The 27233-nt window shown below is 42.1% G+C and overlaps 1 protein-coding gene across 2 annotated transcripts in view; it reads right to left on the bottom strand.

Moving 5' to 3' along the window:
* The window catches only part of LOC126281779 (uncharacterized), a 99176-nt gene that overhangs the window by 25100 nt on the left and 46843 nt on the right, over nucleotides 1-27233 (bottom strand). For both annotated transcript variants that reach the window (XM_049980983.1, XM_049980985.1), the window contains exon 3: nucleotides 21407-21591. In XM_049980983.1, coding sequence (XP_049836940.1) covers nucleotides 21407-21591 — 185 coding nt within the window. The remainder of the gene's footprint in view (nucleotides 1-21406; nucleotides 21592-27233) is intronic.

Below are 27233 nucleotides of genomic sequence, written 5' to 3'. Positions count from 1 at the left end.
GACTCAGGAATCGTGACGTGGCTGCACGATGCGTTACAGCCATGCGGATAAGCTGCCTCACATCTCGACAGCTAGTGATAAGAGGCCGTTGGGATCCAGCACGGCGTTTCGTGTTATGCTCCTGAACCCACCGATTCCATATTCTGCTAAAAGTCATTGGATCTCGACCAACGCGAGCAGCAATGTCGCGATACGATAAACCGCAATCCGACCTTTATCAGAGTCTGAAACGTGATGGTACGCATTTCTCCTCCTTACACAAGGCATCACAACAACGTTTCACCAGGCACCGTCCGTGAACTGCTGTTTGTGTATGAGAAATCGGTTGGAAACTTTCCTCATGTCAGCACCTTGTAGGTGTCGCCACTGGTGCCAACCTTGTGTGAATGCTCTGAAAAACTAATCATTTGCATGTTGCAGCATCTTCCAGCTGTCGGTTAAATTTCGCGTCTGTAGAACGTCATCTTTGTGGTGTAGCAATTTTAATGGCGAATAGTGTATTATGAATTTAACTTACTGTAATAAACTCCGTTAATGTGATGTGCTTGAATTGTTGTCTAGCTATCCAAGAAAACAGCTTCCTAGGCAACGTATATTAGACGAGTGGGTAATATACTACAATGTTAACCTCTCAAGAATAAATTAATGGCTAAACTCTAACAAAATGTTTTGGATCTCGTGACTGAATAGTTGTTGTGCATTATGAACTGCTCCCCAGGGGTGTGTCCTTGAAGCTGTCTGTTACTGCCAGTGACTGAGACACCTTTCAATGGCAGTGTAAGAGAAAGGACCAAGAACAGTGCATTGAGTGTTTCTACTGCGCGTTAACGCCTGTCTGCAATCAGCTGATTTCACAAAAGAACCTGTCAAGCAGAAAGATTTCGAGACGAAGAGTCACTGTGAATATGACAGTGTTCACTCCGAATCTGGTGTGTACTACTTTGTACTCCAAGGTAAATTACGGGCTACACATTAATGCAGCAACTGTCGTAGTAGGAAAGCTGGATAGAAGCAGAAATTATCAGAGGAAAAGTAACACAGCAGACAGAAGATTTACTTAACTTGTATTCTCCAAATGTACGAATACTCATTAGAAATGATGTAACAAGATATAGAGTCCTGTTATCAACAGGAAGAGCCTACAAGCAGGAATCGACTGAGTCGCTTCCGCGGGTCGTCTTGTATTATCGCAAGAGAGGGCACTCGAAGTCCGGAGCTGCTGGACGCGTGGCTCAGTGGGAGTGCACCATTGGGTCCGCCAGATCCTACACGACTGCTATAGGCAATCGACAGAACCTTGTAATTTTGTTACCAACTGTGATATACTGACAGGGTGGTGTCGATACGTGATACCACAGAATCAATAGCTTTCTACGAGTGTGGACAGTATAATATACCTGACCATTGAGGGGCTCTTTAAAAAAATGTGAGTAAAATATTGTTTTTACGATTAATTTCTCTCTTGTGTTCATTTTTGTGTTCAATAAACTATTGGTTCAAATGGTTCTGAGCACTAAGGGACTTAACATATGTGCTCATAAGTACCCTAGAACTTAGAACTACTTCAACCTAACTAACCTAAGGACATCACACACATCCATGCCCGAGACAAGATTCGAACCGGCGACCGTAGCAGTCGCGTGGTTCCGGACTGAGCGCCTAGAACAGAATAAACTATTGGAAAAACAGTGTAAATCAAACATTTCACTGATACATACGAGTAGCAAAGTAGCATAATAAACTAAGAGGGAAGTGCCTAAATCGTCACAAATTAATAAGACATTCTGCACTTTGAACATAGAAACCACTCTGTATCTAGGTGCTGTTCTGAATCAGACTCAGATAGAATGGATATATAGCAACACAAATTATTGTGCCATAACTGTCTATCCATAAATTATCCTTGCAGGAGCGAAAACTACAGCCATTAAGAAGCATGCAATACCGTACGTTTTTCAGCCACACATACGCCATGCTGAAAATAGCGGGAAGACTCACGGTGGAGAATTTTCTGAAGTTTTTCCTTATTAATTTTCGATCTTGCTGCATACAGCTCTGCGTAGAAACCGGAAAAAGCTCAGCTCCATCAAGATTGGAAGAGGGAGCTGTTGGTACGAGGGTCACTCCAAAAGAAATGCACACTATTTTTGTAAAAATAAGGTTTTCATTCTGCATGTGTGAACGTTTTATAGTGTGTAGATACATCCTTCCTGCTTGTTTTCAAACTTAGTTCAACCTGTTCCCGTGAGTTGCGCCGTCACAGCATGTCTTCAAGATGGCTGCTACACGTTGCGTTCGTCAAAAGCAACGTACTGTCATATAATTCCTGTGCTGTGAAAATGAGACATTGGGAAACATCCACCAGAGGTTGAAAAAGGTGTATGGAGATGCTGCTGTGGATCGCAGTACAGTTAGTCGGTGGGCAAGCAGGTTACGTGATGAAAGCGGGCACGGCAATTCTGAGAATTGTCCTCGCAGCGGCAGGCCTCGTACTGCACACACTTCAGACAATATGCAGAGAGTTAACGAATTGGTGACTGCTGACAGACGCATCACAGTGAACGAATTGTCACGCTACGCTGGGATAGGGGAAGGAAGTATTTGCAGAATACTGAGCGTGTTTTCGTTAAAAAAGGTTTGTGCCAGGTGGGTTCCCAGGATGTTGACAGTGGCTCACAAAGAAACAAGAAAAACGATATGGAGCGAACTTTTGGAACAGTACGAGAATGGTGGAGATGAATTTCTTGGGAGAACTGTGACAAGTGATGAAACATGGCTCCATCATTTTTCACCAGAGACGAAGAGACATCAATGGAGTGGCTTCATGCAAATTCACCCAAGAAAAAAAAATTCAAAACCACACCTTCTGCTGAAAAGGCTACAGTGTTTTTCGATTCCGAAGGACTCTTGCTTGTTGACATCATGCCAAGTGGAACCACCACAAACTCTGATGCATATGTGACGACTCTGAAGAAATTTCAAGCTCGACTCAGTCGTGTTCGACCACATCGTCAAAAGCAGGATGTTTTGCTGTTGCCTGGAAATGCACGGCCACATGTCAGTCAAAAAACCATGGAAGCGATCACAAAACGCGGATAGACAACACTGAAACACCCGCCTTACAGTCCTGACCTGGCTCCATGTGACTATCGTCTCTTTCGGAAACTGAAAGACTCTTCTTGGAACAAGTTTTGAAGATGATGACTCCCTTGTGCACGCTTCCAAACAGTGGCGGCAACAGGTTGGTCAAGAATTTTACTGTCAGGTATACAGGCGCTGGTTCCAACATGGCGTAAGCAGTTGACGGATGGAAATTATGTGGAGAAATGAAAATATTGTTCCTAAAGGATATATGTACACACTGTAAAACTTTCAAACATGTAGAATAAAGTAGTGATTTAAAAAAGAAATTGTGTGCATTTCTTTTGGAGTGATCCCCATATCTTAACTGTATGGTGCGAACACGTAGCTAGCAAAGAATTTGCATCATTTATCTCTCTCTCTCATTGTCCCAGTAGTGACTAATGCAGATACAACGTAAATGATGAAACTAATTGTAGTTTGTGTGTGCAATGGTTTTCCCGCACCCAAAACCATACCCGATGTCTCAAGTTAGGTGAAAATAGCTTAGATCATTCAATGGAAATGACAAGAAATTATCAGACGAATTTTGTAGGATAGTTGTGACATCCAGGAAGTAGCTAGATGATCACAGTTATCACTGCACTGTTACCAAGTCTATATTATACTAGTGGGCGGAAGAAAACGTTTCCACGCCCAAAGTGTTTCTGGAGTGGGTGCAGAAGTGATCACAGGTTGCCATCAGAGGCCAGAATACTGAATGTATGAGTGACTGAGCTTTATTCCAATTTTTGTAACTGGTATTAGAGGCTCAGTTGTCGATGGTATACCCATGCCCTGACTGCAAACTAAACATCATTAATCAATAAGTCTCGCAATTATTTTTGTTCTTATGTCTTAAGCACAGTGTAAACTGGAAAGCTCATTCACCAGATCTGGTTCATTTTTTTTGGGGGGGAATCTTAGGTGGTTATACCGTAAACAATAACAGTAGGAAACATGTATTTCGATCATTGAAGACATATAAAATGTTTTTCTTAAGAACACTGTTATTGGCACTACTCCCAAAACAAAGGAATACACATAAAAGAGAACGACACGGCATTAACTGCAAAGTGTGAACTTCCACAGACCAGTTTCGAAATCCAGGAATAACATACTGTTTTGAAACTAAGAAAGGACAGTGTGCAAGGAAACCATTTGCAGTTATCCAAAAAGTGGTGTGATAAAGCCTTGTAACAATAAAACAAGCGAATGTGTGCAGTATATGTTCCATTACGCTCCCTGCTAAGTGTAAGGAAGGGCAGTTTTCATCAGAACACGGAGAAAGGAACACGCAGAGTGCCAACAGTATTGTATAGAATATGTTATCCATAAGGAAAACTTTCATTCGGTTCCTGAAAACTAAAAGAACGAAATGTATCAACAACTGGAATGATTACAATAGCAGCTGATAATTGGTCTTGTGACAGCTTCTTCATCTCGGAGAAGCACTTACACCGTTCGTCTTCAATTATTTGTTCAATGTGTCCAATCCTTGCCTTCTCCTACGGTGTTATTCTCTAGAGTTCTGTCTAGCAGCAAGGAAATTACTCCCTGACACCTTAACGCATGCTATATGTAATGGATCCGCGATCCCACAAGCATAGATGCTAGTATCCGACCTCCAGGTCGATAGTGGAGAGGGGTCGATTGTCAAGTGCTGCAGGAGGCAGTGAGACGAGTGTCGAATAGAGTAGTACTAGAGAGTGTCTAGCGAACAGTGTGAGGAAAAGGCGGGCAAGAATGGTGGTCTAGTGAAATTCACCGGAGTATGACGAGTGAGCACGTCCCCCTGGTCGTCGTGGGGTTGACCCTCACTAATACCGATTCGCGAGTGATATGAAACAGAAAGTGACAAGTGCCGAATTACGTGTTTCGCGTCAACCGCGTCGGCCAGCAACAACCATGGATTGCAGTGAGGATTGTTGTGAATGTTAACCATCATCATTGCGTGTAACGAAGAAATTAAAATCATCAACCAATAAAAGATATAACTGTGATTAGATGTGTAAGGCGAAGGTAGCAACTGCCTCAGAATTTGTGTGTTATTATAGAAAATACAATACAGTTTGTACATCGCAACCTTCGTGGTCCTTAATAATAGACAAGCTTTCAATCATTCCACTGTTCAATATCAGAACAGCCGCACTCGGTTGAAATACCCACAAAGCACAGCAGAAAAACCGATAGCCTTTAATCCATTAAGCGCACGGTCATATAATCATAATAATTCACTGTTTGGCGGCTTCGACAAATTACACAAAACCCAATAAAGAACTTAAACGGGGGTGTTTCATATATCATGAATTCTCTCAAGAAAAATGTTAGGGAAACGAGGCAAATATATATAAGATATAAAATTAATCTTAACGACTGCCGAAAATTAGTGTCGAATTACCACGGTAACCTACTTCCAGCACTCACAAGTATTGAAAACTATCACACAGGGTATCGAGTAAGCAGAAAAAGATGACGAAAACCCGGAAGGGAAGAAAAACATGGCCAAAGGTACAGTCTGTGCCCAAATTGATTCTCTTTCCCTTGTTAACATCAAGGTGTGTCTTTTGTAGCGCTTGGTGTAACTTTCTACAGATTTTCTGTCAGTAACAAAGATTCAGTAACATAAAAGAATAATCTTCACTAAATTATTGTAATATCTTCAGCCGGATGAAACTGTCATCTGCCCACAATATTTCCGCGGTCCACCTAGCCCCGCTATCAGGTGAGAAAAGCTAAACGGCTCAAGAATTTGGTCTGTTAATACTCCTGAAAGTCTGTCTACATAGGTGCAAAGGATGATCCTGGTTTCAAAAGCAAAACTGAAAAAAGTAGGATGACAGGTGTTTTCAGAAAAATGTATAAGCTAATGAAGTATAAAATACACTCTCACAAATGATTAAACAATTTGCTTTGCGGTTCTTCGTCGGCCAGCGTACAAAATTCCCGATTGCTGTTCGCATACATCATATTTTGCTTCTATAGAAATTGTACATTAAATACATTTTTCTAATACAAGTTGTATTCATTATTAACGAAAATGTAATTTTTATAAAAAGTTTTTCACATTTTTTCAGGAATTTTTTGGATATTATTAATGGAAAATTATGCTCAAAATGTTTTTTGACGAGAATAAGAAAGAAAATTTGAAAGACTGTGTCTGGTTCTAATGAAATTAACCAATACATAAAGGGGTTTGGTATTTTTCAACTTCAAGGCGTTTGGTGACCGCCTGATAGTTGTGGAATTGAGCAGAAATTTTACACAACTCTTTTTTTATTGTTTTAAGGGGGTAACGGATTGGGAGCCACAACAAGTTCGCTTTCAAAATAAGAATACAGCTAAGAGCAAGAACGTTGCTAAGGTTCACAGTGATGTATACTTGTATGTACAGCACTATAGGAGGAACGTACGCAGCTTGAATTCTGTTGTGGTCTCTCCCTGGTAGCGCTCGAAGTGCAGCGTTGCTTCCCTGTGTTTTCAGTGCGTTCACTTGTCAGCCAGGACTCATACTTTCAAGGTAACAACAGCACATACACTTATACAGTGATGTATTCTATCCTTACAAGCAATATACTCTGTAAAATTTTTCCATACGACTGTCTATAGGATATTATGCATGTCCCTGTTGCATTAATAGCATTTGAATAGAAATTTTTTTCTATAAAAGAAATGTTGTGAATATTGTTATGAAACTGTATCTCAACTGTTAAATAATTTTAAATTGTCTAAGCATACAGGCTGATATTTTTCTAAGGCAAAAATACTATTAATTTTCGAATAGACGCTACTGTTGCAGGACAGGTGAAGTACCGATGATTTTGGCGCTTTGAACCTTGGTGTATGTGAAAGCCACTATCGAAGTGAGTCAGCCTCAGACGGTGTCACTGGCACGAAGCAATGAAAACCAGACCTATACTGTTTCACACTTTTCTGATGGAAGAAGAATGATGTAAGCCGACCATATTGAAGCCACGATCCGGCAGTAGTGGCCGAACTGGGGTCACCGTTCTTGTCACTCGTTGGACGCGGTCAATTCCTCTCGTGTACAAGCATCTTCATATCAGCGTACCACTTGCACTAAATGTGCTTTATTATTTATTGTGTGTAGTTCAATCTCTGGTCTTCCCCCACTACTTTTAACCTCTACAGCTCCCAGCAGTACCATGGGAGTTCCATCTGGATGTCTTAACACGTGTCCTATCGTCCTATGAGAATTGGAAGATATCGAATAATCCTGCTGGGCTGCACATTAGTTTTATTTTCTGACTGGACGCTGAACGTCATTTGTCAACTGTAATAATGGAAGATAATTAGTTGTTTCATATGATTTTTTTAAAGGAGATTAGCTTTCTTTCTTTTTACTTGTGATTTGCGAAGAAAACAAAACCCTATGTACGTTAAAATATTACAAGTGTATATATAGATGTTGAGATCTGTATTTTACATTTAATTCTTTTCATTTCATGGGTAATAAGTAATTGTTTTCTGATTGAGAAAAACTTTATGTGAGATGTACTTACAATCCTTTCACCAACTGATTCGTTTCAAAGCACTGCTTTATCTTACGTAAGTTCAATGAGACAACAAAGGTCAAAGTTTATGTTACCGTGTGTAATAAACTGAAAGAGCCACAGACTACACTGCTACAAATTTAAATATTTTAGTAAAATGAAAAATTTCTATTTCATAAATGGTTCTTCAAAAATGATGTGTGCAGAGATCTCGAACTGATTCAGTCGTTTTAGTAAATCTTCTGATTTTGCAGTGAGGAAAGATATCTGGAGATTGAAAAGAGCTTGTGTAAGCGTCACAGTTTATGTCACGTGATCTCGCCAGACAATGACAGCAGGTATTCAGAGCATAGGATGCGTGACGTAGTGTTAATTAGTGTGAACACACAAAGAGATAAAGTTTAAATTAATGTACATGGAGCAGCTACAAGAAAAGTTAAGCTCTCAGATATAACATTGGTCTTGAAGATTAATAAGCTACTCGAAAAGCTAAGCATTCACATGTGATATTGGTCTTTTCTGCGTGTGCTACACTTTAAGATACACCACACGAATGTGCCAGTAAAGTTTAAAAAATTGACATTAATGTCTGGTCTTCTGGGTTCAAAGTTCTTCTAAGCGGCTAGAGAAGCTTTAAATGAGAGTCAAACAAACGGTAATTTAAGAAAGTCATTGCGCATTCGCATAAGTAACATATTTCATCTTGCGTAAAAGGAAATTTACTTTGAAACAAACGCTTTTCATAGCACCATTCGCAGTATGTTCCCGCGACCTGTTAGAAATGGCTTCGCTTCAGCAGATGCCAGAAGCGCCAGAAAACAGGCGTTACTGCGCCTGGGCAGCTACGATGACATAGTAAGACCATATGTTCGTAGATACATAGTATTAAGAGGTCTTACATGACGTTATAAAAGAAATAAGGTAGTCCAAGAGCAGTGTAATTTCGTACACCATACTAAAATGCTTCCCCCCATGAACCATGGACCTTGCCGTTGGTGGGGAGGCTTGCGTGCCTCAGCGATACAGATGGCCGTACCGTAGGTGCAACCACAACGGAGGGGTATCTGTTGAGAGGCCAGACAAACGTGTGGTTCCTGAAGAGGGGCAGCAGCCTTTTCAGTAGTTGCAGGGGCAACAGTCTGGATGATTGACTGATCTGGCCTTGCAACATTAACCAAAACGGCGTTGCTGTGCTGGTACTGCGAACGGCTGAAAGCAAGGGGAAACTACAGCCGTAATTTTTCCCGAGGACATGCAGCTTTACTGTATGATTAAATGATGATGGCATCCTCTTGGGTAAAATATTCCGGAGGTAAAATAGTCCCCCATTCGGATCTCCGGGCGGGGACTACTCAGGAGGATGTCGTTATCAGGAGAAAGAAAACTGGCGTTCTACGGATCGGAGCGTGGAATGTCAGATCCCTTAATCGGGCAGGTAGGTTAGAAAATTTAAAAAGGGAAATGGATAGGTTAAAGTTAGATATAGTGGGAATTAGTGAAGTTCGGTGGCAGGAGGAACAAGACTTCTGGTCAGGTGATTACAGGGTTATAAACACAAAATCAAATAGGGGTAATGCAGGAGTAGGTTTAATAATGAATAGGAAAATAGGAATGCGGGTAAGCTACTACAAACAGCATAGTGAACGCATTATTGTGGCCAAGATAGATACGAAGCCCACACCTACTACAGTAGTACAAGTTTATATGCCAACTAGCTCTGCAGATGACGAAGAAATTGAAGAAATGTACGATGAAATAAAAGAAATTATTCAGGTAGTGAAGGGAGACGAAAATTTAATAGTAATGGGTGACTGGAATTCGAGTGTAGGAAAAGGGAGAGAAGGAAACATAGTAGGTGAATATGGATTGGGGCTAAGAAATGAAAGAGGAAGCCGCCTAGTAGAATTTTGTACAGAGCACAACTTAGTCATAGGTAACACTTGGTTTAAGAATCATGAAAGAAGGTTGTATACGTGGAAGAACCCTGGAGATACTAAAAGGTATCAGATAGATTATATAATGGTAAGACAGAGATTTAGAAACCAGGTTTTAAATTGTAAGACATTTCCAGGGGCAGATGTGGACTCTGACCACAATCTATTGGTTATGACCTGTAGATTAAAACTGAAGAAACTGCAAAAATGTGGGAAATTAAGGAGATGGGACCTGGATAAACTGAAAGAACCAGAGGTTGTACAAAGTTTCAGGGAGAGCATAAGGGAACAATTGACAGGAATAGGGGAAAGAAATACAGTAGAAGAAGAATGGGTAACTCTGAGGGATGAAGTAGTGAAGGCAGCAGAGGATAAAGTAGGTAAAAAGACGAGGGCTGCTAGAAATCCTTGGGTAACAGAAGAAATATTGAATTTAATTGATGAAAGGAGAAAATATAAAAATGCAGTAAATGAAGCAGGCAAAAAGGAATACAAACGTCTCAAAAATGAGATCGAGAGGAAGTGCAAAATGGCTAAACAGGGATGGCTAGAGGATAAATGTAAGGATGTAGAGGCTTATCTCACTAGGGGTAAGATAGATACTGCCTACAGGAAAATTAAAGAGACCTTTGGAGAGAAGAGAACCACGTGTATGAATATCAAGAGCTCAGATGGCAACCCAGTTCTAAGCAAAGAAGGGAAGGCAGAAAGGTGGAAGGAGTATATAGAAGGTTTATACAAGGGTGATGTACTTGAGGACAATATTATGGAAATGGAAGAGGATGTAGATGAAGACGAAATGGGTGAAACGATATTGCGTGAAGAGTTTGACAGAGCACTGAAAGACCTGAGTCGGAACAAGGCCCCCGGAGTAGACAACATTCCATTAGAACTACTGATGGCCTTGGGAGAGCCAGTCATGACAAAACTCTACCAGCTGGTGAGCAAGATGTATGAGACAGGCCAAATACCCTCAGACTTCAAGAAGAATATAATAATTCCAATCCCAAAGAAAGCAGGTGCTGACAGATGTGAAAATTACCGAACTATCAGTTTAATAAGTCACAGCTGCAAAATACTAACGCGAATTCTTTACAGACGAATGGAAAAACTGATAGATGCGGACCTCGGGGAGGATCAGTTTGGATTCCGTCGAAATGTTGGAACACGTGAGGCAATACTGACCTTACGACTTATCTTAGAAGAAAGATTAAGAAAAGGCAAACCTACGTTTCTAGCATTTGTAGACTTAGAGAAAGCTTTTGACAATGTTGACTGGAATACTCTTTTTCAAATTCTAAAGGTGGCAGGGGTAAAATACAGGGAGCGAAAGGCTATTTACAATTTGTACAGAAACCAGATGGCAGTAATAAGAGTCGAGGGGCATGAAAGGGAAGCAGTGGTTGGGAAAGGAGTGAGACAGGGTTGTAGCCTCTCCCCGATGTTATTCAATCTGTATATTGAGCAAGCAGTAAAGGAAACAAAAGAAAAATTTGGAGTAGGTATTAAAATTCATGGAGACGAAGTAAAAACTTTGAGGTTCGCCGATGACATTGTAATTCTGTCAGAGACGGCAAAGGACTTGGAAGAGCAGTTGAACGGAATGGACAGTGTCTTGAAAGGAGGATATAAGATGAACATTAACAAAAGCAAAACGAGGATAATGGAATGTAGTCAAATTAAATCGGGTGATGCTGAGGGAATTAGATTAGAAAATGAGACACTTAAAGTAGTAAAGGAGTTTTGCTATTTGGGGAGCAAAATAACTGATGATGGCCGAAGTAGAGAGGATATAAAATGTAGACTGGCAATGGCAAGGAAAGCGTTTCTGAAGAAGAGAAATTTGTTAACATCGAATATAGATTTAAGTGCCAGGAAGTCATTTCTGAAAATATTTGTTTGGAGTGTAGCCATGTATGGAAGTGAAACATGGACGATAACTAGGTTGGAGAAGAAGAGAATAGAAGCTTTCGAAATGTGGTGCTACAGAAGAATACTGAAGATAAGGTGGATAGATCACGTAACTAATGAGGAGGTATTGAATAGGATTGGGGAGAAGAGAAGTTTGTGGCACAACTTGACTAGAAGAAGGGATCGGTTGGTAGGACATGTTTTGAGGCATCAAGGGATCACAAATTTAGCATTGGAGGGCAGTGTGGAGGGTAAAAATCGTAGAGGGAGACCGAGAGATGAGTACACTAAGCAGATTCAGAAGGATGTAGGTTGCAGTAGGTACTGGGAGATGAAGAAGCTTGCACAGGATAGAGTAGCATGGAGAGCTGCATCAAACCAGTCTCAGGACTGAAGACCACAACAACAACAACTAAAATGCATAATTCGGCTTAAAGTGCGCATTCATGTGTCCAGATTCACAATGAAGTAGCCCCCAATCTGATATTAAGATTTCAATGCGGTTTTCGGAAAGCAAATTCTCTTGAGTACCCATACTGTATTATCTCATGTGTGGTATCGATAGCTAGGATGCCACGGCGTAGCTGCCAGTTACGTTGGCACTACGACAGACAACGACGGCAGCGCCCACTAGCAGGCGCTGTTCAGCTCTACGAGCACCACGGTAGATACTTGATCAAGAACAGAGGGCCGCGACACTTTGCTTCAGCTTCATACATCAGGGCAAAGTTGTGTATTACTCCTGTTGCTAAAGTAGAGGTGATTTTAATTCCTATTGCAGTACCGAGAGATTTTCACCTTTTCCTGCTCCTACCCACGCGTCACCTTCCTGGCGGGATACAAAATCATGTTTGCTTTTTTATTATAGCATAATGCCATAAGATGAAAATGTGCACTTGAAATTCAGAGAACAGTTGATACTAGCCAATAGTGCGAAATGAAACACTTCGTTTCTAATAAATTGACTGCCCCTGGGAAAAAGAATAATAAAAGCCAGATTTATTTAGCAAACCGACAAAAATAACTGCATTGTTCCGCAAGGCGGCTGACTGCCAAAAGCGTGGATATAAAATAAAATCAGAAAACCGAAACTAATAACAACTTGTTGTTGTTGTTGTGGTCTTCAGTCCTGAGACTGGTTTGATGCAGCTCTCCATGCTACTCTATCCTGTGCAAGCTGCTTCATCTCCTAGTACCTACTGCAATCTACATCCTTCTGAATCTGCTTAGTGTACTCATTTCTTGGTCTCCCTCTGCGATTTTTATCCTCCACGCTGCCTTCCCGTACTAAATTGGTGATCCCTTGATGCCTCAGAACATGTACTACCAACCGATCCCTTGTTCTAGCCAAGTTGTGCCACAAACTCCTCCCCAATTTTATTCAATACCTCCTAATTAGTTACATGATTTACCCATCTAACTTCAGCATTCTTCTGTAGCACCACATTTCGGAAGCTTCTATTCTCTTCTTTTCCAAACTAGTTATCGTCCATGTTTCACTTCCATACGTGGCTACACTCCATACAAATACTTTCAGAAACGACTTCTTGATACATAAATCTATACTCGATGTTAACAAATTTCTCTTCTTCATAAACGCTTTTCTTGCGATTGCCAGTCTACATTTTATATCCTCTCTACTTCGACCATCATCAGTTATTTTACTTCCTAAATAGCAAAACTCCTTTACTACTTTAAGTGTCTCATTTCCTAATCCAATTCCCTCAGCATCACCCGATTTAATTCGACTACATTCCATTATCCTCGTTTTACTTTTGTTGATGTTCATCTTATATCCTCCTTTCAAGACACTGTCCATTCCGTTCAACTGCTCTTCCAGGTCCTTTGCTGTCTCTGACAGAATTACAAGGTCATCGGCGAACCTCAAATTTTTTACTTCTTCTCCATGGATTTTAATACCTACTCCGAATTTTTCTTTTGTTTTCTTTACTGCTTGCTCAATATACAGATTGAATAACATCGGGGAAAGGCTACAACCCTGTCTCACTCCTTTCCGAACCACTGCTTCCCTTTCATGCCCCTCGACTCTTATAACTGTCATTAGGTTTCTGTACAAATTGTAAATAGCCTTTCGCTCCCTGTATTTTACCCCTGCCACCTTCAGCATTTGAAAGAGAGTATTCCAGTCAACATTGTCAAAAGCTTTCTCCAATTCTACAAATGCTAGAAATGTAGATTTGCCTTTTCTTAATGTTGTTCCAACATTTCTACGGAATTCAAACTGATCCTCCCCGAGGTCCGCATCTACCAGTTTTTCCATTCGTCTGTAATGAATTCGCGTTAGTATTTTGCAGCTGTGACTTATTAAACTGATAGTTCGGTAATTTTGACATCTGTCAACACCAGCTTTCTTTGGGAAGTCTGAGGGTATTTTGCCTGTCTCATACATCTTGCTCACTAGATGGTTTTGTCAGGACTGGCTCTCCCAAGGCCATCAGTAGTTCTGATGGAATGTCGTCTACTCCCGGGGCCTTGTTTCGACTCAGGTCTTTCAGTGCTCTGTCAAACTCTTCACGCAGTATCTTATCTCCCATTTCGTCTTCATCTACATCCTCTTCCGTTTCCATAATATTGTCCTCAAGTGCATCGCCCCTGTATAAACCCTCTGTTAGCCTTGCGTAGTTATGTTAACGTGAATTATCACTTGATAGCTCCCAACCACAGAAATCCATTTTGTTTTCATTTGATGTGAGAAGTGTAAACGAAGAGGAATGAGCAAAACCTCTACGCGTAAACACGGCTTACGTGGAGACTAACGCCCTAGCCACTGCAACCCAGACTGCTCTGCACATGCGGCTATCTGCCAGCTTGGGCGCTCGAGAAAAGTTTTTCCTGGTAGCATCCGCTTGCTTGTTGCTACTGCTAGCTCATACGCAACTCAACCGCGCAAGCGCGTGAGCCAGCGGGCAACAACTCACACGAACTTAATGTAAACAGTTGTGACGTCAGGCTCGTCGGCAGCTGTTTATTGTTATGAAGTATTCCATAGCCTTGGTCCTAAAGACGCTGACACATTTTGCTGTTTATCAGTTCTTACCAGTCAAAATTAAAAGTTTTACTTAAGTCTAAAACGGAAAAATTCTCTGAATTCTAAAAAATTCCCGAGCTTTTTCTGGTTTTCTCCCGGATGAAAAAATTCCCCGGTTTTCCCCGGCTTTCTGGGATGTCCCGGAGCGTATACACCCTGATCGTGTCATCTTTGTACTTCTTGCGTACTAGTTGCAACTGGCACGATGGAGGGGAAGTGAGACCTGTGAACTGATTCTGTATTACACACACGTTGAATTGTGTCTGTAATTGTGTATTGGAGGGATGATCATCTGGAAATATGCAATAAACGTGCAAACAGTGTGTATGAACATCTGCGAATTTGTCTCGAATATATAATTCACCTGTACTTTCATTTTTAGTATTGATACTCAACACTAGAGAACCCCAGTATCTTTCTGCATCAATCAGCATTCTTACACACTAAAGACTGCTGTGATGACAATAAGAAGAAAACGTAAAGACCTTTAAGAAAAATCTACATCTACATCTACCTGGCTACTCTGCAAATCACACTTAAATGCCTGGCAGAGGTTTCATCAAACCAACTTCACTCTAATTCTCTGTTAGTCCATCTTCGAACAGCGAGCGGGTAAAAGGAACACCTATATATTTCCGAGCGAGCTCTGGTTTCGATTACTTCATTATGATGATCGCTTCTCCCTATGAAGGTCGGAGTCAATAAAATGTTTTCGCATCCAGAGGAGAAAATTGGTCACTGGAATTTCGTGAGAAGATCCCAACGCAACGAGAAGCGCCTTTGTTTTAATGACCGTGATAATCTCTCCCCTATTTGTCGATAATACAAAAAGTGCTGCTCTTGTTTGACGTTTCTCGATGTACTACGTTAATGCTATCTGATAGGGATACCACACCGCGCAATGGTACTCCAAAAGAGGACAGGCAAGCCTAGTACAGGCAGTTTCTTTAGCAGATCCGTTGCACCTTCTAAGTGTTCTGTCAATAAAACGCAGTCTTTGTTTCGCCATCCGGACAACGTTTTTTGTGTGCTCTTTACAATTTAAATTGTTCGTAACTGTAATTCCAAGATAATTAGTTGAATTTGCGGCCTTCGGATTTGATTGATTTATCGTGAAACTGAATTTAACTGATTGCTGTCGGTATTCATGCAGATGGCCTCACGCTTTTCATTACTTAAGGCCAATTCCCAGTTTGCGCACCATACAGATATCTCATCTAAATCGTTTTGCAATTAATTTTGATCTTTTGATGACTTTACTAGATGATAAACGACAGCACCATCTGGACACAACCTAAGACGGCTCCTCAGATTATCACCTAAATCGTTTATGTAGATAAAGAACAGCAGAGGGCCTATAACACTTACTTCTGGAACGCAAGATATTACTTCTGTTTTACTCGATAACTTTCCGTCAGTTACTACCAACTGTGACCTCTCTGATAGGAAATCACGAATCCATAAGCACGCAATTTGATTTCAAGCTGCTTGAGACGTACGGTGTCGAAAGCGTTCTGGAAATCCTTTGTCGATAGCATTCAATACTTCGTGTGAGTAAAGAGCTAGTTGTGTCTCACAAGAACGATATTTTCTAAAACCGTTTTAATTATGTGTCAATAGATCGTTCTCTTCGAGGTAATTCATAATGTTCGAAAATAATATATGTCCCAGACTCCTGCTGCATATTGACATTAATGATTTGGGTCTGTAATTTAGTGGTTAACTCCTATTTCCTTTCTTGAATATTGGTGTAAGCTGCGCAACTTTCCAGTCTTGCGGTACGGTTCTTTCGTCGAGCGAGCGGTTATATTATGATTGTTAAGTATGGAGCTATTGCATCAGTATACTCTGAAAGGAACCTAGTTGGTATACAATTTGGACCGGAACACATGCTTTTATTAAGTGATTTAAGTTAATTCACTACTTCGAAGATATCTACTTCTAAGTTATTCATGTTGGCAGCTGTTCTTAATTCGTCTTCTTTGGTGAATTAATTTCGCAAGGCTGTGTTAGGAACTCTGCTTTAGCAGCACTGTCATCGATAGTATTTCCATTTCTATATCGCACAGAAGGTGTTGATTGTCTCACGTCGCTAGCATACTTCACAGACGATCAGAACCTCTTGGTATTTTCTGCCAGCTTTCGAGACAAAGTGTCGTTGTGGAAACTATTATAAGCACCTCGCACTGAAGTACACGCTAAACTTCGAGCATCTGTAAGAAATCGCCAGTCTTTGGAATTTTGCTTTAGTTGAATTTTGTCACGCTTTTATCGTTGTTTCTGAAACAATGTGCTGTCCTTATTCTGCCTACCGTGGGGGATCACCTCGGACTTTTGTTAATTTGTCTGGTGCAAATCTCTCAATTGCTGTCGATACTATAGGGTGTTCAAAAAGTATTTTCGCTGATCCGTATGACTGTTAGCCACGCATGTCGTATGCCGCAGTGAATGTACCGAAATAAAACTCGGTGAAATACAAGTGATTAATTTATAGAATATTAATTTTTACTCACAAATTTTCACATTAAATGTTAAAAGTGCCCCCCTCCCTGATGTTGAATACACAGTTCAATTCGTCTAATCATGTTTCCAAACACAAGCTGTAACGTTTCTTCTGTAACAGAAGCACTGAAAGTGGATACTGCAGTTTTCAATTCATCGATGGATTTTGGACGGTTTTTATGGACAGTTACTTTCGCTGCACCCCAGAAGGAGAAGTAGGGTGGTGTTAGGTCAGGCGATCGTGGAGGCCAAAGTCCCCGTGAAATTATGCGATCACCAAAAACATCAGCAAGCAGTGACATTGAAACGCGACCTGTATGCGCGGTTGTACCATCTTGTTGAAAATAGCCGTTCAGTATTTCACTTAACACAAGTTCTCCTATGAATGGACACACAATATCAGTGCAGTATCGTTGTGCGTTTATTGTTTCGTTGTAAAATATGGGACCCACAATTCGACGACTAGAAATTGCAATCCAAACTCCTATTTTCACAGAAAGAAGAGGTTCCTCGTGAATACACAATGGATTTGCAGTACTCAACACAAAGAGGATTTGCGTGTTCATGCACCCGGAGAAATGAAACGACGCCTCATCAGTGAAAAACGTTTCATTAATAATATACCTTTTTTGTTGAACGAAATTTTTGAGCCATTGACAATAATGCAGTCTCTTGCCATGATCAGTTCCTGCACCACTGTCAGTTGGTATGGGAAAAGTTGTAATTCTTTCCTTACAGTTGTGTGGGCCGGTCCGACACTAACATCGATTTCATGGACGAGTTTTCTTACTGACTTGTTCGGACTCATGGACAATTTATCAGGAATATCGAGTAGTTTATCCTCAGACAAAACGCTAGGACGACCACTTCTCGGTGCATCTGTCACTGAACCCGTACTTTGAGACTTGTTAATCAAATCTCGCACAGTATATCGACGTGGAAGGGTTGTCTCGGGGAAAACTGAATTAAATGTTTGACGAACTGAAACTGTGTATTTACCGCCAGCTTTGAGCACTTGTTCGACTAAAAACACACGTTCTTCAATGGTTAGCATTTTAACAGTGCCGGCCGGTGTGGGTGAGCGGTTCTAGGCGCTTCAGTTTGGAACCGCGAGACCGCTACGGTCGCAGGTTCGAATCCTGGCTAGGGCATGGGTGTGTGTGATGTCCTTAGGTCAGTTAGGTTAAAGTAGTTGTAAGTTCTAGGCTAGTGATGACCACAGATGTTGAGTACCATAGTCCTCAGAGTCATTTGAACCATTTTAACAGTGACAAGAACGAAACAAACGAACAGAGGAATTAAAACGTTCAACTCAACACCTAATGACACACACCAACGATACTACTGACGCTGGCTGAGACAAACGAAATGTTGGGAGAGTCCACTTGCAGGGAAGTAACCCAGGTTGGCACGGCTAACAATCATACGACACTGCGCAGACACTTTTGGAACACCCCGTGTTTCTTTGACTTCAGGCCACACCTGTTCTGTACGTACATTGTTAATTTGAAAGGAGTGGAAATTGTCTTTCAAGATGGCAGCAAACGAATTTTCATCTGCTTTTTTGAACACATATATTTTTCGTTCATTTTTGGTGGATTTGGGAGTTACGGTATTGGCTCTCGCCACGACAGCCTTGTGTTCTCCAATCCCTGTATTCGTTTTGATGCTCGTTATTAGCTAAGGATTATTTATTGCTAAGAAGTCAAGTATGTTTACACAGCCGTTAACTGTAAAAATGGGTTCATGAAGTAAATGCTCGAAATAATTTTTAGAGAATGCCTTTAGCCCAATTTCGGATTATTTTTGATGATGCCTCCGGATTTAGACGTATTTTTGCCAACATATCGAGGGCAAAACGAAGTCATATTCGCATATTTTACTGTTCCCGTTGCTGCTGCATAATCTTTCGTTGACTGTGTCGATACCCGTTTTATTGTGATATATTGTGAACTTTCGAAGATTCGCGAATGCCGTGATAAATTCGTACTGTTCTCGTTAATTTCAAGCTTAAACGTCTTTGCGCTCTTTTAAAATTTTTGAGAATAGTAGGCCTATCCTCGTCCAAAACAATCGTTCTCTAATTTCATTGTACTATTACGTGAGAAATAAGTTATTTTTGAAAATTTTTGGACGCTTGCAAAAACATATTTTCGTAAGATATCGGCACGAGTGTTTTGGATACGTAATTTAATCTGTAGAAAATCAGGGTTTGTGGTTCACAGTTACCGCCAAAGAGCAGATCACAATCGAAGTATATAAATGCAAATAAAGGTGCAGTTTTGAGAATTTTCGGAAGCTGATATTTTTTCTGTGCATAATCTAATTTTGTAGTAAGTTGGCTTTTGTAATTTAGTTACTGTAGCACATATTCCAACTAACAAATTGTGTTACGTCTAGTTTTTCCTTAAAGTGGAGTACATATAACATACATTTACCGTAAATTAACTCTGTTTTCTAATTTGCTACTAACTATAATTTAACTCAAAAACTTTCAGGAAATAAGTAATTTTTACCACAGCTTTTTCTGTTCCCTTAATAGAAATATTTTGTGTTTTTGCTTCAATTCTTATTGAGGATTAGCAACTTAGTAGCTCAAGAGATTAAAAGATAACCAGCGGGCTTAATTTAAAGTTATTTATTGGGTCACTGTCCTGTAATAGCACCAGCTAAAATGTAGCCCCCACCCTGTGAATGCTGTTCTTGAACACAGAATGAGTTTGTTGAATTCGTAAGCTGCCTGAAATCGCCCTGACTAGTGCCAAACGATTGGCGGTTGCTGCGAGTTGTTGTGCTGGAAGAGCTCCAGAAATTGGGGCACTTATGTTACCGGTACCAAAGGTAACTGAAGTACTATCTGCTGCTGTGGATCATGTTTCCTCTGCAGAAAGTACAGGATCTGTCATTACTCTTCCACTTGACTGCGGGTGGCGTGTCGGTGGCAGAGCTAGGCGTCCTGTGCAAGATGGACGTGGACCAGGAACGACTCAGATTGTTGTATCGATCCTCCTAATCGACAAGTGTGAGGTGCCGTCTTTCACTGAAACTGTGCCAATGGGACTCACTTCAAGTGTTCTGGGGATACTTGTTTTGGCCGTGTCAAGAGGGGCAAACGAAGAAGGGTAGGGATCTATTAGTTGTCGGCAATTCGAACGTAAAGCGAATGATGGTACCCTTAGAGAAAAGGCAGCAAGGGACAGGAAAGGACATCAGGTGCGCTCTGACTGTGAAGCGGCTATTCCGGCAGCCATTGAGGGAACAGGGTGCAACTAGCAGCAGATTGTGGCGCGCGTTGGAACAAATGATGCCTATTGTATGGAGCCCCAGGTCACACTTGTGTCATGCCAGCGACTGTCAGAGAAGATCAGCCTTACACATGGTGTTTTAACGAACCTCGTAATTTGCAGCAATGGCTCCAGAAATGATCGTGACCCTGAGGTTCTGAGTCGAGTGGAAAGACTAAACCAGAGACTTCGATGGTTCCGCGAGAAGCTAGACTGCAATTTGAGTACTGTAGCGTCCCCATAAATGGGTGAGGTGTGCACTATACGCGCTGCAGATGGTCATCCGAGATAGCGTAGAACCACAACTCATCGCTGAACGCAATGCGACGTTATCCGTCAGCAATCCATGCTGCCCGGCTATGGCACCACTCAAAACGCAGCCTATGCATGGGACGATAATTCTCTAGTCCTGCTGCTCCATTTCTGACCAGTGGTGTGGGACAACACAGAATGGTGCAGGGAATCCATTACTTGTTCTCCTTTGGCACGTGCAGGTGTGAAAGGGTTACAATAATCCTGGTGCACAATACGGCTGTCCTCCGTTGTGGAGGTCAGACGTGGTCGACCTTGAGAGCGAGTACGCCTGCTCCACGTCCCCTGATCATCGGGCCACTGTCACATCCAAATGTCCCACGAATCTGGATGTTCTCCAATTCGACCATTTGGCCAAATGGGGATCTAGAAGGAGATCCGTTTGAAAGTTTGTCAGTTGCTGATAACGCTGTCTCACGCGAGTATGTGTGATCTTCATGTCCTTCACAGTGATTACTCAATGTCTGACATTGTTAACAGCCTTCCTGCTCTGGTAACAACACTAAACCCTAACGACCTAATATACTCGGTGGCCATTCTACCTCTCACAGAAAATTGAAACTCTAATCATATAGACCCCCACTGGAGGTGCGTACTTGTACGAAGACACCAGAGCATGTCTTCTGCGTGCTTCTCTTTTTTTTTTTTTTTTTTTGTCTGGCACTGTACACTACGCCTGATTAGAAAAAAACTAAGCGAACGTCCAAGACACGAGACAGTATAAACGTAGTATAATAGAGGTAGCAGAGCTGGTGGAGCTGGACGAGACTCTCTCCTCACCTGGACAGAGCAGCCTCGGCGGTGGCGTACAGCTGCCACCGCGTGAGCCTGCCCAGGGCCCGCTCCGCCGCCTGACCGAGCAGCTGTGTCGCGTTGCTGGGCAGGTCGTAGTCGATCTTCATGGTCGCTCCCACCGTGTAGTCCTGGCCCTGCACGTTGGCCGGCAGGGCCAAGCCGAGGATCAGCTACTGCCACAGAAACAGAGGCCTCTGATACGTTCTAATCTAAACAAGATCAGCATCTAATTACTGCTCGACAAGACGCCTTAAATGGAAGGTTGGAGAGACACATGTACTATTGGGCCCTGTTTCACACGAATTGAGAAAAAAATGTCTCGATGAAACACAGAAATTTACGAAAAAGTCCAGTATATTATTACAATAATGCTGAACAAAGCTGGCAAACGCAAAGCGAGTGGTCTCAGCAGATGAGGTTCTTATGGCCGGGTGGAAGAGAGAGGGGGGGGGGGGGGGGGGGGAATCACCTATGGAGTTTCAAAAGGTTGACTCTTAGGTCCTCTATTGTTTGTCATATACGATACAATCTTCCATCTAGTATACAAAAAGCAGAAATAGATTCTTTTCGCGGATGAAACTGACAGGTTTCAGACAGATTATATAATGGTAAGACAGAGATTTAGAAGCCAGGTTTTAAATTGTAAGACATGTCCAGGGGCAGATGTGGACTCTGACCACAAACTATTGGTTATCAACGGTAGATTAAAACTAAAGAAACTGCAAAAAGGTGGGAATTTAAGGAGATGGGAACTGTATAAACTGACAGAACCAGAGGTTGTACAGAGTTTCATGGAGAGCATTAGGGAATGATTGCCAAGAATGGGGGAAAGAAATACAGTAGAAGAAGAATGGGTAGCTTTGAGAGACGAAATAGTGAAGGCAGCAGACGATCAAGTAGGTAAAAAGACGAGGGCTAGTAGAAATCCTTAGGTAACAGAAGAAATACTGAATTTAATTGATGAACGGAGCAAATATAAAAATGCAATAAATTAAGCATGCAAAAAGGAAAACAAACGTCTCAAAAATGAGATCGACAGGAAGTGAAAAATGACTAAACAGGGATGGCTAGAGGACAAATGTAAGGATGTAGAGGCTTATCTCACTAGGGGTAAGATACAGGGTGTTTCAAAAATGACCGGTATATTTGAAACGGCAATAAAAACTAAACGAGCAGCGATAGAAATACACCGTTTGTTGCAATATGCTTGGGACAACAGTACATTTTCAGGCGGTCAAACTTTCGAAATTACAGTAGTTACAATTTTCAACAACAGATGGCGCTGCAAGTGTTGTGAAAGATATAGAAGACAACGCAGTCTGTGGATGCGCCATTCTGTACGTCGTCTTTCTGCTGTAAGCGTGTGCTGTTCACAACGTGCAAGTGTGCTGTGGACAACATGGTTTATTCCTTAGAACAGAGGATTTTTCTGGTGTTGGAATTCCACCGCCTAGAACACAGTGTTGTTGCAACAAGACGAAGTTTTCAACGGAGGTTTAATGTAACCAAAGGACCGAAAAGCGATACAATAAAGGATCTGTTTGAAAAATTTCAACGGACTGGGAACGTGACGGATGAACGTGCTGGAAAGGTAGGGCGACCGTGTATGCAACTACAGAGGGCAACGCGCAGCTAGTGCAGCAGGTGATCCAACAGTGGCCTCAGGTTTCCGTTCGCCGTGTTGCAGCTGCGGTCCATATGACGCCAACGTCCACGTATCGTCTCATGTGCCGGAGTTTACACCTCTACCCATACAAAATTCAAACGCGTCAACCCTTCAGCGCCGCTACCATTGCTGGACGAGAGACATTCGCTAACGATATAGTGCACAGGATTGATGACGGCGATATGCATGTGGGCAGCATTTGGTTTACTGACGAAGCTTATTTTTACCTGAACGGCTTTGTCAATAAACAGAACTGGCCCATATGGGGAACCGAAAAGCCATTTGGTTTACTGACGAAGCTTATTTTTACCTGAACGGCTTCGTCAATAAACAGAACTGGCCCATATGGGGAACCGAAAAGCCCCATGTTGCAGTCCCATCGTCCCTGCATCCTCAAAAAGTACTGGTCTGGGCCGCCATTTCTTCCAAAGGAATCAATGGCCCATTTTTCAGATCCGAAACGATTACTGCATCACGCTATCTGGACATTCTTCGTAAATTTGTGGCGGTACAAACTGCCTTAGACGACACTGCGAACACCTCGTGGTTTATGCAAGATGGTGCCCGGCCACATCGCACGGACGACGTCTTTAATCTCCTGAATGAATATTCCGATGATCGTGTGATTGCTTTGGGCTATCCGAAACATACAGGAGGCGGCGTGGATTGGCCTCCCTATTCGCCAGACATGAGCCCCTGTGACTTCTTTCTGTGGGGACACTTGAAAGACCAGATGTACCTCTAGAATCCAGAAACAATTGAACAGCTGAAGCAGTACATCTCATCTGCATGTGAAGCCATTCCGCCAGACACGTTGTCAAAGATTTCGGGTAATTTCATTCAGAGACTACGCCATATTATTGCTACGCATGGTGGATATGTGGAAAATATCGTACTATAGAGTTTCCCAGACCGTAGCGCCATCTGTTGTTGACAATTGTAACTACTGTAATTTCGAAAGTTTGTCTGCCTGAAAATGTACTGTTGTCCCAAGCATGTTGCAACAAACGGTGTATTTCTATCGCTGCTCGTTTAGTTCGTATTGCCGTTTCAAATATACCGGTCATTTTTGAAACACCCTGTATATACTGCCTACAGGAAAATTAAAGAGACCTTTGGAGAAAAGAGAACCACTTGTATGACTATCAAGAGCTGAGATGGAAACCCAGTTCTAAGGAAAGAAGGGAAAGCAGAAAGGTGGAAGGAGTATATAGAAGGTTTATACAAGGGCGATGTACTTGAAGACAATATTATGGAAATCGAAGAGGTTGTAGATGAAGATGAAATGGGAGATGTGATACTTCGTGAAGAGTTTGACAGAGCACTGAAAGACGTAAGTCGAAACAAGGCCCCGGAAGTAGACGACATTCCATTAGAATTACTGACAGCCTTGGGAGAGCCAGTCCTCTACAGGATAGAGTTGCATGGAGAGCTGCATTAAACCAGTCTCAGGACTGGAGACCACAACAACAACAACAACAGATTTTTTTTTTGTGGATGAAACAAGTATTGTGATCAATCTCAATATACATAGAGCAACAGAAGAAATTGTAAATAATGTTCTTAAAAGTAATATTCTTTTTTTTTGTGAATGATCTCGCTCACAGTTTCAAAAAGACACTACATGTTTAGTTCTGTACAGCTAGAGGTATTACAATAAACGAAAAATGTGTAAGGCGCAACCTTTTGCCATCATACAATGAATATTCGTAGACTTATGTTAAATCACTGTCTACGGTTCACTGTCGGATTATTAACCATTTCATTGGCTGACACTGACTACCACCACATGCTGACAATTTCTGTAGTACTGCATGTCTGAGAGTTAATTAGGGCTGAGCACTGATAGAAAGGGACACGTATTCCTCAGAAGTCTCTATCGCCGTGATTCGTCACCGGATCGCAAAACGTACCATAGACGCTGCGTGCCCAGGAGAGAGCGGACTACAGCGTGAGGGCGACTCTCCTCTGGGGATCGATCAAGAGCACGTCCCTGCCTCGATCAATCGAAGACAATTTCACAAGCTGCCACATGGTCGCGAACTGAACAGTAATCCGAATACAGAATAAATTTCCTTTACTTCACGTGTATGGTCACCATTTTTTGTCATCATTCTACCGGTTTCGGTCTATAATGACCATCTTCAGATGTGCAGCACAATATGGGAAAAACAGAATCACGCTAGCAGATTGTCTACTGCTTAAAACAATAAAATAGACCCTGATGTAAAGTATTAATAACATGAATGTGCATTTGTGCGCTTTAAATATGAAGAGGCATACCTGTTTTATAAAAACATGTCCTAATATACTGGAACCATAGTGGCATCGTCAAATGCTGAAGACAGTTTTCTCTCTCTTGGGATCGAGCTAGGTACTTCACTGACGAGAGCCACAGTGGAGAATCTGGCGATTACATTTCAAGAAGTTTTGCTCTCGGCATAGTGAGCACGTGAAGTCGTTTCTCCGTGACAGAGTTTTTGTTGTACTCTATTGGCCATTAAAATTGCCATGAAGATGATGTGCTACAGACGCGAAATTTAACAGACAGGAAGAAGATGCTGTGATATGCAAATGATTAGCTTTTCAGAGAATTCACATAAGGTGTGCGCCGGTAGCGACACCCACATGTCATGCTGACATAAGTTTCCCATCGATTTCTCATACACAAGCAGCAGGTGACTTGCGTTGCATGGTGAAACGTTGTTGTGATGCCTCATGCAAGGAGGAGAAATGTGTACCATCCCTTTTCCGACCTTGATAAAGGTCGGATTGTAGCCTATCGCGATTGGGTTTATCGTATCGCAACAATGCTGCTCGCGTTGGTCGAGATCCAATGACTGTTAGCAGAATATGGAATCGGTGGGTTCAGGAGGCTAATACGGAACGCCGTGCTGGATCCCAACGGCCTCGTATCACTAGGAGTCGAGATGACAGGCATCTTATCCGCATGGCTGTAACGGATCGTGCAGCCACGGCTCGATCCATGAGTCAAAAGATGGGGGCGTTTGCAAGACAACAACCATCTGCACGAACAGTTCCACGACGTTTGCAGCAGCATGGACTATCACCTCGAAGACCATGGCTGCAGTTACCCTTGACGCTGCATCACAGACAGGAACGCCTGCGATGGTGTATTCAACGACGAACCTGGGTGCACGAATGGCAAAACGTCATTTTTGCGGATGAATCCAGGTTCTGTTTACATCATCATGATGGTCACATCCGTGTTTGGCGACATCGCGGTGAACGCAAATTGGAAGCGTGTATTCGTCATCGCCATACTGGCGTATAACCCGACGTGTGGAATGGACTGCCATTGGTTACACGTCTCGGTCACTCCTTGTTCGCATTGACGGCACTTTGAACAGTGGACGTTACATTTCAGAAGTGTTACGACCCGTGGCTCTACCCTTCATTCGATCCCTGCAAAACCCTACATTTCAGCAGGATTATGCACGACCGCATGTTGCAGGTCCTGTACAGGCTTTTGTTGATACAGAAAATGTTCGACTGCTGCCCTGACCAGCACATTCTCCAAATCTCTCACCAGTTGGACACGTCTGGTCAATGGTGACCGAGCAACTGGCTCGTCACAATACGCCAGTCACTACTCTTGATGAACTGTGGTATCTTGTTGAAGCTGCATGGGCAGGTGTACCTGTACATACCATCCAAGCTCTGTTTGACTCAATGCCCAGGCGTTTGAAAGCCGTTATTACGGCCAGAGGTGGTTATTTTGGGTACTGATTTCTCAGGGTTTATGAACCCAAATTGCGTGAAAATGTAACCACATGTCAGTTCTAGTATAATATATTCGTCCAATGAATACCTGTCTAGCATCTGCATTTCTTCTTGGTGTAGCAATTCTAATGGCCAGTAGTGTATTTATTCGACTGACGACTGTGAAGTGTTGCTTCACGGAAGAATACCTAGGTCGAATTCCTATTTCTGCCTAGTGAGCAAACAGAAATAGTGAGTCGTGCTCTGCCTTGTACTGAGGTAACTTCAGCCCTAGCAGTATGCGTAAGGCATATTGCGTCTACTGGGCAGCCACAGAATTACAGTTACGCCACGTACGTCATCTGCAAAGCAGCACACGCCCCAGTCAGCATACCATCGGTGCAGTACTAATGCCGGCCTGTG

Source organism: Schistocerca gregaria, chromosome 7, assembly GCF_023897955.1.
Source record: "Schistocerca gregaria isolate iqSchGreg1 chromosome 7, iqSchGreg1.2, whole genome shotgun sequence".
Lineage (NCBI taxonomy): Eukaryota > Metazoa > Arthropoda > Insecta > Orthoptera > Acrididae > Schistocerca > Schistocerca gregaria.
The sequence above is the reverse complement of the archived record's forward strand: the minus strand, read 5'-3'. Positions and strand labels throughout refer to the sequence as shown.